The sequence below is a fragment of the Fistularia commersonii genome, chromosome 4 (genome assembly GCF_037954325.1).
Source record: "Fistularia commersonii isolate RoL2024-O1a breed Wild chromosome 4, RoL_Fcom_v1.0, whole genome shotgun sequence".
Lineage (NCBI taxonomy): Eukaryota > Metazoa > Chordata > Actinopteri > Syngnathiformes > Fistulariidae > Fistularia > Fistularia commersonii.
The window spans coordinates 12,449,476-12,463,102 of NC_141287.1; the positions used below are offsets into that span (position 1 = coordinate 12,449,476).

At 45.1% G+C, this 13,627-nt stretch overlaps 1 protein-coding gene across 3 annotated transcripts in view; it reads right to left on the minus strand.

Moving 5' to 3' along the window:
* hdac4 (histone deacetylase 4) overlaps positions 1 to 13,627 on the minus strand; it is a 147,400-nt gene that overhangs the window by 97,526 nt on the left and 36,247 nt on the right. For 2 of the 3 annotated variants that reach the window (XR_015106039.1, XM_086145331.1), the window contains one exon: positions 6,170 to 6,232. The exons of the other annotated variant lie outside the window; for it this stretch is intronic. Coding sequence is in view for 1 of the 2 variants with exons in the window: in XM_086145331.1 (XP_086001457.1) it covers positions 6,170 to 6,232 (63 nt within the window). In the remaining variant the exon portion in view is untranslated. The remainder of the gene's footprint in view (positions 1 to 6,169; positions 6,233 to 13,627) is intronic. 3 annotated transcript variants of the gene reach the window in all.

Sequence of the window (13,627 nt, forward strand, 5' to 3'; positions counted from 1 at the left end):
GTCACTAAAGAGGACTCAGAGACCCCAAAAAAAGAGGCAAAGTGGTACCAAAATCACCAAGGAAGAATCCAATTAGATCTTCCTCACCAGGAAAGTGTGGGAATGCGGTCATAGGGGAAGAGTCTAAGTTACCCTGAAAGAGTCTAAGGACAGTCTGAGTCACTAAAGCAGTGTCTTCAAGTTATCAAATAAGTGTGTGAGCTGCTTACATGTCCTCCAAGTGGTTCTGTTCAAGACCTGAAAGAGTCAGAGTCAGAGTCAGGTCCAAGTCACCTAAGAAATGTCATTTAAGAACAATCAGTCGGCTAAACTCCCCGCTCCCAGGGTTATCGGAGGTGTCTGGGATGAACTTTGAAGCCCCAAGAGTCACCGGAAACAACCCAAGTTAGGGTCTGAGCAACTTGAGGAAAGTCGGGAGTCACAAAAGAAAAAGAATCCAGAGGGCTCTGGGGTTGAGTCTGAAGACGAGACCGATGCAAGTCGGGTTCAGCGAAGAAGAGCCGGGGGTCAACGGTCGCACAGGAGCATCCGAACCAGGCCCTCCGGATCCGGTGGGTCTCGTCAGTGGGACCAGGAGGACATCGTTCATTATCCGTCACTTCTGCTCCTACTCTCCTCCAAAACTGTCTTCCTCTCACCCCAACCCCCCACCGCCCTCCCTTTCCTCATTCTTCTCTCACCTTCCCCGCCTCCCTGTTCCCTCCCTGCAGCGTCTGTGCTCTGACAGTTATGTGTGAGTGGAGCGTGGGCCGCTGCTAATTTGTGCAGAGTGGGAGAAAACTGTTTTGGCTCGTGGAAAGGGAAAAAAAAAAAAATAAAAATAAAAGGGAAAAAAGCCAAATTTAGCCTATATGTCGGGTTCCGCCATTCACACACTTTTATACATGTTTGTCTGCTATTCTCTTTACGTCGCATTTGCGTCGCAGACACGAGCAGACGCTCCGCCCCACATTAACACAGATGCGAGGAAGTGACACCGAAAAGGTGTTGACTTCTGCTCCCCGAACCCGGCCCCCCTCCCGCGCACAATGCAGTCATCCTGATTAATATGCGCTCAAATCTGTCTCGCACACCTTCGTCGTCGTCATCCTTCATCTCTCTCTCGCCCTCGTCTTTCGCATTTGATTGACAGCCCCGTCCACTTTTGTGGCGCGCACGTCGGCGGCCGACACCGGCTGCAGCAGCTGCGCGGTCGGACAGGGGGCCGTTTTGTTTTCCCTTGGCATCCGGGCGGAATAAGTCCGACCGCGTCACACCGACGTGTTGATAGAACGTTGCCGAGCGCCCGTGTTATTCCCCCATCAGATAAAACGCCGCTGTCGTTTTGGCAGGTTATTGTCGGATCCGACGGCGAAATTCTCACGTCTTAATTTCATTCAGCAGTTTCAGTCTGATGGCTCCGAGGCTGAGAGTTAGCGTGTTAACACCTGAGCCGGAAACGTCGACTCCGCATCATCGGCACTAGAAATTTAATCGAACGTTACACACGGTGGTGTTGTTGCTGGCACTGACTCTCACGTCAACTGTCTCGCTTCATTGGCTTGTGCGTGTGTGTGTGTGTGTGTGTGTGTGTGTGTGTGTGTGTGAGCTTAAGCGGTTTCAGTCCGTGTTATATTTGAGTTTCCTGTCACCAGCGAAGAGTGACAGAGCGGAGAAGAGTTCCATGCCATCATAGAAGGATCCAACGACACACACACACACACACACACACACACACACACACACACACACACACACACACACACACACACGCGGTCTAGCTGTTCAAGCAGCTCAAAGAAGTCCCAGTGAATATCAGAGTTTAGTAATACAGTGCCCAGTTACAGTCCAACTCTACTTTCAGCCCATTCTCACCTGTGGCAGAAGACAAAAGGGTTATTTAAAGGTAATTGGACGGCTTGATTTTAATTAATTTGTTCATTTTCTACATCATTGATTCCGCGCTCATGGTTACGGCAGCTGTCAGTGAGCGAGAGGTGGGGTTCACCCTGGGTTAACATGGGGTCACATATAGGGACACACAACCATTCACCCTCTCCCTCACACATCACTCGACGTCGCCCCCAAAATACGACCATAGAACCACCTTAAATAGGGAGAGGACAAAACACTCGCCTGTATGTTTTAATTCAAGGTGGGAGATTGATTTAAATTTCTGACAGGCCCCGTGTTAGCAGCTTATTTTTAACAGCCATGTAAATAAACAAGCTGACCTCATTAATTCCCTCAGAGGGACTCCAACAACAATAAAATGACTTTATGAGAATCTGAAAAATGAGCGCAGACTTGTAAAAAGGGGGAAAATCTCATCGCGGAATCAACCATATTTGTGTGTGTTCTGTTTGCGTCCGCTTGTTTGTGTATGCGCGATCCGCGTGCGTCCACGCCGCAGGACGATGTCCGACCACCTGATGCTAATGTGTTTATGCTCCATACTCATTGGTTGACACACTCAACAAACCCCTTTTGTGTGTCTTTCATTCATTCATGATAAATGATGATGAGGCCATGCATAAAGACGCACAATCATTCACTCTTTTATTCATACGTCATATAGACACCTAAAACCATTCACCCTCTCATTGACACGAATACAAACATGACCATTCACTCATTCACATGGCATGTAAACACAACAATCACTCTCATTCACACATCATGATGGAGACACGACCATTCACACGTCATATCATAACTATTCACTGCTTCATTCACGTCATGTAGAGACTTGCAACCATTCACTCCCTCATTCATGTTTCGACATGATCATTCACCCTCTCATTCACACATCATAAGAGACCTAAAATCATTCACCCTCTCACTGCTATATGACCATTCGCTCATTCACATGTCATGTAGATAGAACCAATCACTAGCATTCGCACGCCTCATGCATTCACATCATGTAGAGGCTACATGATGTGACTGATTGTCAAATTTACCCACAAAGGCGTTTACTCAAGACTATTTATGCAAGATTATTTTGTAAAGTATAAAAATGAGCTGCAATTTTTCAATGAAAGAAGCTGTTGTTATTGTGCCATGATTTTACCCATCCAGCCCACTGGAGAATACATTTTCCTCCCCTGAACTAAAATGAGTTTGACGTGCAACCATTCACATGTCCTATATAGACATACAACCCTTCTGGGTAATTTAGGCTCTCCAACGAACCTCCTGCTTGTTTTTGGACTGTGGGAAGACATGAGGACGCAGAGGAGCCCCACACAGACACGGGGAGAACATGGAGCCTCGACATAGAAAGGCCCCCCCATGGGAATCCAACAAGGGACCTCCTTGGTGTGAGGTGAAAGCGCTAAAAAAAAATTAAAATAAAATGCTTCAGTCACTGCGAGAAAGCTCTGAGTGGGTGGAAACCAGAGTGAGAGCTCGTATTGATACATGACAAACCTACTCACAACACTCCAAACACATGAGCACAAGAAATAACTTGCATTTACTTCACTTGCACCTACAAATGGGAAAACAAGTGGAGTGTTTTGGTTTTTTTTTTTTTAAATAAGTGGTGGGTGAGGAAGGTCAGAACATCCCACGGGGATTGGAAGCAACCATCACATGAAACAATGAAAATGCCAAAACACACATCAACTTCACGGTAGCACACTGACACACGCGAAAGCAACGCTGATTAGCACACACAAACAATGCACAAATACTCCAGCAGATGTGATAGAGATAAATAACAAGGCACTGATGACAGCTACTTGTAAGAGTGATCACAGTCTAGCAAGAAGGTTTCGATGAGAAGCTGATAGCAGTAAAGATAGCGTTGAGCCTTTTTCGGTCACATGATCATAGTGCTCTTCAGGACTTTGGCGGACAAAGAGGAATGGGGCCGCCAAGACCTGAGAAGAGAGATTCATGTGAAATATGAAGGGAACTGATATTTAGCCCCTGAGGAACTTTGAAAGACACGGCCAACAGTAAGGGGAAGCCCGTGACCGCCTCATCGGACATACCGTGCAACGATTTGGAGCGATCCGGGAAGCACCGGGATGAGTTCAGTTTATACATCTGTGTCGGCTAACAGGTTTATAGACATAAAAAAATAGCCGTCTTTCTGACAGAAAAGGTCGAAGAACTCCCCGGCTACAATTTCATCTAAGGTACGATTCCTCTGTAAGGGGAACTTTTTAGTTTTGCGTTCCCACAGGCGGGAAGGGAACCAACATATGCAATGCGGTCGGCTAATCTAAGAAAACAGTTGACCGGTTTGTAAGACTCCTTGTGAAAAGCACCGAAAAAGCAACAGAAGCTGCCGTGACCGTTTTTGTTTTGCTTTTTGCTTTTTTTTTTCTCCTCCAAGTTGTGATCATGTGACTGCTGGTGTGGACTGCTGCGGAACGGCAGGTCCAGACATGATTCCTTTTTCCAAACATCCAATGTCTGCTCAGGTTTAAAAACCGAGCAGCTCCACGACCTAAAACACATCTCAGGGGATTGTTTGTCAAATCTCTACATCTCAGGCCAGAGGCTCTGCCCTGCAGGGGGCGTTGAACATGCCAGGCATCAACTTCAATACTGCACTGTAAGATTTCGCAGAACATACCTAGAAAGTTCTGCAGTATTTCTCTACTTGCTGCTTTTCATATGATTTCAAGACAGTTCCTAGTTGTTTTTAAGTACATACATTCATGCACATTTCGTTGTGCTTCTGGCTCAATAACGGCAATCAATAACACTAACAGCATTCATATATTCGTTCAAACACAAAACCCACTTCTTACAGTTCAATATGAAAGTTTCATTTGTTTGTTTAAGGCGTTTTCTGGCATTTCTGCTGTACTCACTGCCTTTTCCTGGCGAAGGCCATCGCTTACAGACGCTTAAGGTTGGTGGAAGGTGAAGCACCCGCCAAGAAGAAATTATTACAGGGTGAGGAACTGTATATAATAGATGGGTGGGGGAGGGGAGTGTATTGTCCTTGGCAGAAGTCTATGCTCTACTAGGGCATTTCCTTTATGAGCGCCTCTTCAAGGTCTTTGTTTTCAAATGAAGGAAGCTCTTGCAAAACAACAAAACACTGCGTGCATATTCCAAATGCCAGAGCTCAGGAAAGCCGATGTGCCGGCTGGGTTGGCTCGGGCCCCCGAGAATACTGGGAATGCAAAGAGAGAGTGTGAAAAAACCCTTCCTTAAGTCCGCCAAAAGATCGTCGAGGTCATTCTAGTTTCGGTCTTGACAGGCCCTTTGGTTCCGAGTCTTTCGCTTGTCTACCAAAGCCTCAACATGCACAAAAAAAAAAACACTGAATGTAGTTTGGATTCTGCCTTTCCATGTGGAGTCTCCACGTTCTCCCTGTGTGTGCGAGGGGTTCCTTCAAGTTCTACTTGCAGGAGACTCTGAATCACCCAGACGTGCTAATGAGTGGTGGAATGTCCCTAAATGACATGTGAATGAGAGAGTGAATGGTTATATGTCTCTATTTGTGACCTTGTGATTTACTGGCAACAAGGTCAAGGTGAACTCCGCCGCTTGACCAATGACAGCTGGGAGTCAAAGTCAAAATTTCCCTGCGTGTGCCGGACATACAGAAGAATGTAGAAGACGTTTCTCACCATCCCACGGTAGCGTGAAATGAACAAGGTGCAAATAAGCAATAAAGTGCAGTGTTACCAAAAAACAGTAAACATTAATCTATGTATGAAGTATGAAGTAAAAAGTGCACGCAGATACGGACTAATATTTGACGGCATGAGAGAGTAGCAGCAGAGTTTTTTTTCGTGTACGGTTTAGTGTAAAGGTCAGTAGGTAGTACCAAAATGGTATATAGGTCGGGAGAGCGTCTTTAGCGCCGCTATCTTGAAAACACGAGAGATAATGGGTGAAATAATGAATGAACGTAGGTATAATCCGACAAACACGGTTTTAGTGTCGCCTCCTGCCAGCCTCCTAGTGGAGTTGGGAGTCTATCATTCAACTCCCCCCCCACTTTTTTTTTTTGACTGTAGCCTTGCTAGCCCTTGCAGCAGGTAATAGAGATAGCCCAAGTGGGGCCTCTTGTGAAAATGACTCCATTTTCACAGGTAGTCAACAGGTTCAGAACAATGAGGATGGAAAACCCCAATGACACACATGAGAAAGTGGGCCACGCTGACACACAGCAACACACAGCACAAAGGGAAAGCCCTTACAAAACGAGCCCTACCGAAATGGTTGAGCGCCTTGGGTTTAAGAAGCTCCAGCGGCTGCTCGTCACGGGCCAAACCACCTGAGGGAGAGCAGAGAAAAAAGTATCGTTGAAAATTTGGCATCGGTGAAAAGCTGCAAACCGCCTCCATCTGTCCACAGCGGGAGAGGAGGGCAAACAGACATGGACAGGCCCGTGACACTCGAGGAGGGTCGGGCACAAACCTCGCTGAAAAGTTTATTTTCTTGTGTGAGATGAAATGTTCTGCCCCTCGTGGCTCCCAGGGGGGAAAAACGCTGTGGTCGTAACCAACCATTAGGCCCCGGTAGGTGTTTTCCGCCCTGTTATTGGCTTTGGTCAACCAAAGTGAGGAGAAGATCCTCCCGTGGAAAACATATTTACACAAATGACACGGTTGTGAGAGTTTTAGTCGAGTCAACATATTTTCAAATGGTTGTCACGCGACTTCATTTTCATGCCGAGCAGGTACATAGTCTGATTCTACCAATTCATTTTGGCCATTTTGAAGTACCCAGGATCTTTCTAAGACGTAAACTTGTCCCTGGTACATTGGAACAGCATGGGAACCAGTGAACATGGACCTCAATTCCTTGAACCATTTCAGGTCCTGCTCCAAAATAGGGTCAGTTTATGGTTCTGTGGAAACTTTTGACCACTTTTTGGGGGAACTCATTAGCCACACCCAAAAAAATAGATATTCATTTATACTCTCGCACAGTCCTCTTAAACTGCATTCCCACAGTAGGAACATTCTGCAGTACCTTGGACATTTCCAAGAAGTAGACTGCATTGGTACAGCATAGGAACCAGGGACCATGGACCTCAGTTCCCAAAACTCTTTTGGCCCCTATTCTGAGGCAGGGTCTTTTTTTGGTTCCAAAGTTTGATTGGTTGAGCTCATAAGACACACCCATAAATAGATATTCATTACAACTCTTATTTATATGCTCACCGGGCCTCTTAAACTACTTTCTCACTTTAGGAATTGTTTTTGAAATTCCTAGAACCTTTTCAGGAATTAGGCCATTTCTTGATGTATTGGGACAGCTTGGGAATCAGGGAGGGTGGACCTTTAGTTCCCAGAACTATTTTAGCTCTAACTCTGAGACAGAGTCTTTTTAATAGCCCCACATGCTACTGGTGATTGGTGGAAATCATAGGCCACACCCATTATCAGATAATTCTTGGGGACAAAAATCTATAGCGGTCAGCAGTTTTCTTGGAACAAAGTGGACAGAACCAGCGAGAAAAGGAGCAATATAGCGGTCTGAGCTTCTCTGGCCAGCTACGCCTCAGAGGGGTGTCCAGGGTTCGGGGTGGAACATCAACATTTCGGCCAGAATTAAAGGCTCCCCCGGAAGGAGGCTCGTTCCTGGAATGGACTTCAATCTGGACGGTTCTGAGAAGTGTATTCTTGAAAGTTTTCTGTCCAAATGCGGCTGATGTGAGTACCAAATCATCTCCATCGAGAAAGAGTGGACAGACATTCCAAGTCACCACGGAAACAAAATCCATGGCAAAGTAATCCCCTTGAAATGAAAGAGGCTTGAATTTGACGACTCTTACGGCATTCTTTCTGCCAAAATCACAACAAGGCCGATGTCAAACTGTGCATCTCGATTTTTGACAAGTGCGGAAAGACGATTAGCCGTGTTTCAGGTCACCATGGCGACAAAATTCACCACAACCGCCTGAAAAATGCCACAGGAATGAACGCGGAGCGGATGGGATGGCGACTGAACCCACAAGTCTTAAAACCAGAGAAACAATGATGATTTTCTGATGCCGTGCTGAGCTGAAGGTCAATTTTGAAAAAAAGTTCCCAGAGTACTTCGCAGTTCAGAGTTTACAAGAGAAAACCCTGCTCGACAACTACGCGGTCGGTTTCGGTCAATTCTACGCTGTGTTTAGCAAAACAAATTCCCATAATGACTAGCACACTTCTCCGGGATGCCGCGCCATCCAAAATAGCCTACACGCCGCGGAGGCTGCTCCAGAACACAGCTGCGACCGATTTCGAACCAAATCATTCTCCCTTTTTTTTCCCCTTAGAGATCCAGACAAAGAGAAGGAATCACCAATTGGGCGCAGAGGTTGCGTAACCCTCCCCTGGCCTGGAAGCCTCTCCGTGGCATCTACGAGCACCGGCCCCGGCGTCATGAATGAGCACTAACATGCTGCATTTGATAATAAGGCGAGTAACGGCAACAGATTGAGGTCTAAATCCCCAAAGGACTATAAACGTCTATAATTATCCTCCGAGCGAGTGAGCTGCGTATTTTCTCTTCTCACGTACTACAACTTCTCTCCGCTAACTGCTGCCACATCCAATTTATTTGACTTCCCCGCTTCTTGTAAATCTGTTTTTTGCGAGTCCGCCTCGACAGAAACTCGCTCCAAAACGTAAACAATGCCGTTGCGCCGCGTCGTCGGCCGGAGCCGGCGTGGGGAAACGGATGTCTGGGTGTAGAGGGAGGCGGGAGTGGTGGTGTTTGGTTACCCACGGCAATGTTTCAGCAGGCATACGGCCCAGAGCGTTTGGGTATTGACCTTGTGCTTTGTCTCAAGAATTCATAAAACAAACAAAAAAAAAACAATATTAAAGTCAAACAAAAAAAAAACAAAATAAAATAAATATATATACATCTGACAGCATGGTAAGTAGATACTTTAGTTTTTTCGCATTAATTTAATTAGATACTCGTTTCTGTGGGAGCTGGTAATCCAGCTGGTGTCATGTCAAGATGTACGTAATATTTCCATTTTTTAGTAGTATTTTATAGATGGAAAATGTGACAGATAATTGGGCAATTTAAAAAGAGAGCGAGAACAGTGTCGGATTTTTGTTTTTGGGTAATCCTTTGCTGCAGTAATATTTGCCTCAAGCGAATAAGGCCATTTTAAGAAGAATATATATATATATTTATATAGTATACAATATAGTATGCAAGTGTTATTTGCAGTCCTTATGTCCTCTATTGTAAGTCGCTTTGGATAAAAGCGTCTGCCAAATGAAATGTAATGTAATGTAATACACACACACACACACACAGACATATACATGTAAATATACATTTACACATATATGTACATACGTACATACACAAACATACATACACAGATATATACATACATCCAGCTCTGCATCACTACAGACGCCACACCGATCGGCCTGTCACTCCCCTTCCCCATCAAGCACCATGGTCTCGGATTTGGAGGTGCTGATCCCCATCCCGGCCACTTCACACCCTTTCCAGTGAGAGCTGGAGATCATGGCCCGATGCAGCCAACAGAACAACATCATCTGCAAAAAGCAGAGACTCAGTCCTGTAGCCACCATTCAGATCCACTTGACACCCTGGCTGCGCCCAGAAATTCTGTCCATAAAAATTAGGAAACAGAATTGGTGACAAAGGGGCAGCCCTGGCGGAGTCCAACTCTCACCGGAAACGAGTTTGACTCCAAACCCGATAATAAAAGGGCCAAACAGCCCATACGACGGGGTTGGGTACCCCATACCACTGGAGCAACCCCAACAGGACTGCCCAGGGAGCACGGTCAAATGCCTTCTCCAGAACCACAAAACACATGTAGACTGGTTGGGCAAAGTTCTCTCTGAGGACTCTGAAAAACCACCATCAGTCTGCTGACATCCTGGGTAACTTCTACTGCTGTGCAATAGAGAGCATCCTTCTCCATAGCTTCTTCTCCACAGCAGTCACCCTTCTGAACTCTGTCAGTAGGTGATCTTCCTCACCAGCACCTGTTCTCTGCACCCCTCTCAGCATTTCTCATAGCTGTTTAAACTGGTTATAACATATTCTCTTCAATAGCATCTGGCAGCTGCTCATCTGGTTACACTATCTATACTTGTATATTCTGTGAAATTCTGTATATTCTGTATAATTGTTCATATAACATCTCTATATTATCCATTCTGTACAGTTCTATACGACACCTGAATATTTATAGTTCATCTGTATATTCTGTATAATTGTTCATATAACATCTCTTTATTATCCCTTCTGTAGATTTACTGTATAAGACATCAGAATATTTATAGTTCCATCCGCATATTGCCATCCGTTAATCACACTAATCAATACCTATTTGCACATAATCTGCACATAACAATTATCCACCATACTTGCACGAGCTGTACATATTCTACTCATATTTTATCCACCTCTACTTGCGCTAGCTAAAAAAAAAAGGAAAATTACATTTATTCTTCAATATTGCATTTATCTGTAAATACTGTACATTCTGTACATATGCATTTCTGCTTTTTGCACATCTGATTAGATGCTAACTCCATCTCATTACTCTGTATCCTTACATGTGTAATGACAATGAATTCATAATGAATCTAATCTAATTTAAACCAGGGATGCTGAAGAGTGTGATCCCCTCTAGTTGAAACACACCGATCACCATCCCAGTCTGCAAGTCCAGCGGCACTGTCCCCGACGACCATGCAATGCGGCAGAGGCGTGTCGGCCAGGATAGCCCTATAGCATCCAGAGCCATGAGGAATCCAGGGGGATCCTCATCCATCCCCGGGGTCCTGCTACTGAAGACCTTTTTGACTGCTTCAGCAACTTCAGCCCCGGAAATATGTGCATCTGCTTCCTCATTGGATGGCGTTACAACAGGGTTGAGGAGGTCTCGGAAGCTTCCTGAGCCTCCGGATGGTGGACCAGAAGTGGTCCATAGTCTCCCCGAACTCCTCCCATGCCAGATTTTTTGCCTCAGCAACCACCGAAGCTGCATGCCATTTGGCCTGCCGGTACCTGTTAGCTGCCTCCGGAGCCCCACAGGCCACCAGCAGGTTCAAGGGTTGCCGCAGCTCTGGTCTGCCCCCTCGACAATGGAAACATGGAAAATGGCTCATTTGGACTCAATGTCCCCCGCCTCCCTTGGGACGTGGTTGTAGCTCCACCAGAGCCGGGAGTTGAAACTCCTTCTGACAGGGGACTCGGCTGTAGGTTTGCAGCAGACTTTCACATTACGACGATACGACCAAAAGGTCGATCAATGAATCGTGGCCTAAGGTGTGTTGGTGCCACGTATGGACACTTTTATGCCTGAACAAAGTGTTTGTTATGGACAATCTGTGACGAGCACAGAAGTCCGACAACAAAACTTGCTCAAGTTCAGATCGGGGGGCTGTTCCTCCCAATCATACCCTTCAGTTGCTCACGTGAGCATTGAAGTCTCCCTGCATACCGAGGGAGTCCCCGGTAGAAGTGCTCTCTAGTAGCCCCTCTAGGGACCCCAAGAAGGGTGGCTAAACTGAACTGTTGTTGGGTGCATAGTCACAAACAACAGTCAGAACCCGTTCCCCCACCTGAAGGCGGAGGCCTCTCATCCACTGGGTTGAACCCCAAAGTGCAGACGTGGAGACGGGGGGCAATCAATATGCCCACACCTGCCCAGCGCCTCTCACCGGGGCAACTCCTGTATAAAAAAAAAAGAGTGCAGCCCCTCTCGAGAGCCCTGGTTCCAGACCCCATGCTATGCGTGGAGGTGAGTCGGGCTATATCTAGTCGGAAACTCTCGCACACCAGCTTGGGCTATACATATATATATATATATATATATATATATATATATAAGAAACGTCCAGGTTGAAGTAGTCGCTTGTCCGGGTTCAATTCCAAAAACAAAATCCATGTCCACGTCAGATAAATGGAGCAAAGTGGACCATGGGCCTCTCTCTTCTCTGTAGTAGAAGATCAAGGCCTGCAGGAGGAGTTGCAGAAGCGATTCAGACGATGAGAAATATGAACCACCGTCCCCAAACACAAAACAAACGTTCATGACACGCTCGTCTATCAGTCCATGCTGGGGGCAATGGTGGGAAAACAAATTCCGGAGCTTAAGAACAGGTACAATCATTCATTCCTCAAACAAACTCATATTTGTTTTTCTCCTTTCAAATATTGAAAATAGATTAAAACAATTAATTGCAACTAATTAATTACTTAGTAATTAATCATAATTATTAATTAATAACTACAAAGTATCCTAATGATTTGATTGATTTTTAAGTAAGTCCGACCCCTAATATACACACACCATATAAAATAGAGATATAAAATCAAGAAATAATCAACTTAAGGGGAAAAACTGTCAACTAGCTGAAACTAGCTGAAAATTAGCCAGAAATCAGAAGGCAGTTGGAGGACGATGGTCAAGTAATAATTCCAACAAAAAAAAAAAAAAATTGTTAAAATGTCCAAAATGTCCAGTGTTGATCAGATATGCCTCCATCTCTCGTGAAAAGAATTTAAAAAAAATGAATATTAAAGTAAGTCGATTTCTCTCCCCCACACTCGTGAAGGTTTCTTTAATCAGGGAGGAACATCATCTCGCAGTGAATCCCCCCGAGGACACCGAAAGCTGTAAGACCCAGAAAAAAAAAAAAAAAGAAAAAAAAATTCCAGGATGTACAGAAACATTTGTTTTAGTGCAAACATGTTCTGCAAACATCTGACATCTCCATCGCCCCGGCTTCCCCCGGAGAGAGAGCCGCAGACAAATAAGTTCGGCAGTCCATGTGCATTGTCACACACGAAGGATCCGAGCGCATGTCGTTGCCCGCTAATACGCCCAACATTTTGTTTTCTGGGCTGCAGAAAGGCGCTATTTTCAGCCCGAGCAGACCGGGCCATGATTAATACATGATGGAGGGAGGGGCTCCATTAAATATTCATATCCCTACACACTAACATAGCAAACACATAACCTTGGAACACATGCCAGATTCCTTTGTTTCTGAGGAGCGGAGGAGAAAAGAGGAGGGAATAGAGGAGTAGAAAAAAGAGGAGTCGGATCGGTAGATGACATGAGGGGGGATGGAACAGAGGAATGGAAAAGAGAGTGAGAGTTTTATATCGTTACACTATGATATAGCGGATGGACTGGGTGTGCGTGTGTGTGAGTGTGTGTGTGTGTGTGTGTGTGTGTGTGTGTGTGTGTGCATGTTGCTAGGCCTGTCACTCGCCCATCAAGCTCTGGTGTCATCTTTCTCCCATCTGCCACTTGCACCCTACTGACACACACACACTCACACACACATATTTACCCATCAACTACAGATCTAATTTAAGCTAATAAATTTTTTTTTTTTTTAATTTTTGGCCATTTCAGGATAATTTTGTAGGTAATTTATGTAATTCCTTCCTTTTTTTTTTTCTTTTTTTTCTTTTTCAGTATCTCGGATAGCGTGTTGCCAGTCCTCGTCTGTGGACCAAGGGATGAATGGCAAACTTCTGCCTGTACACACACAAGCACGTTTTCCCCATCAACAACAGATCTAATTTAATAACTGATGTTTAAATAATTAAATGTGAAATTTTAGTTTTTTTTTCTCATTTTTGGTCATTTTATGCTAATTTTGGAGATAATTTCTAAAACTTATGATCATGTTGCCAGTCCTCATCTGTGGAC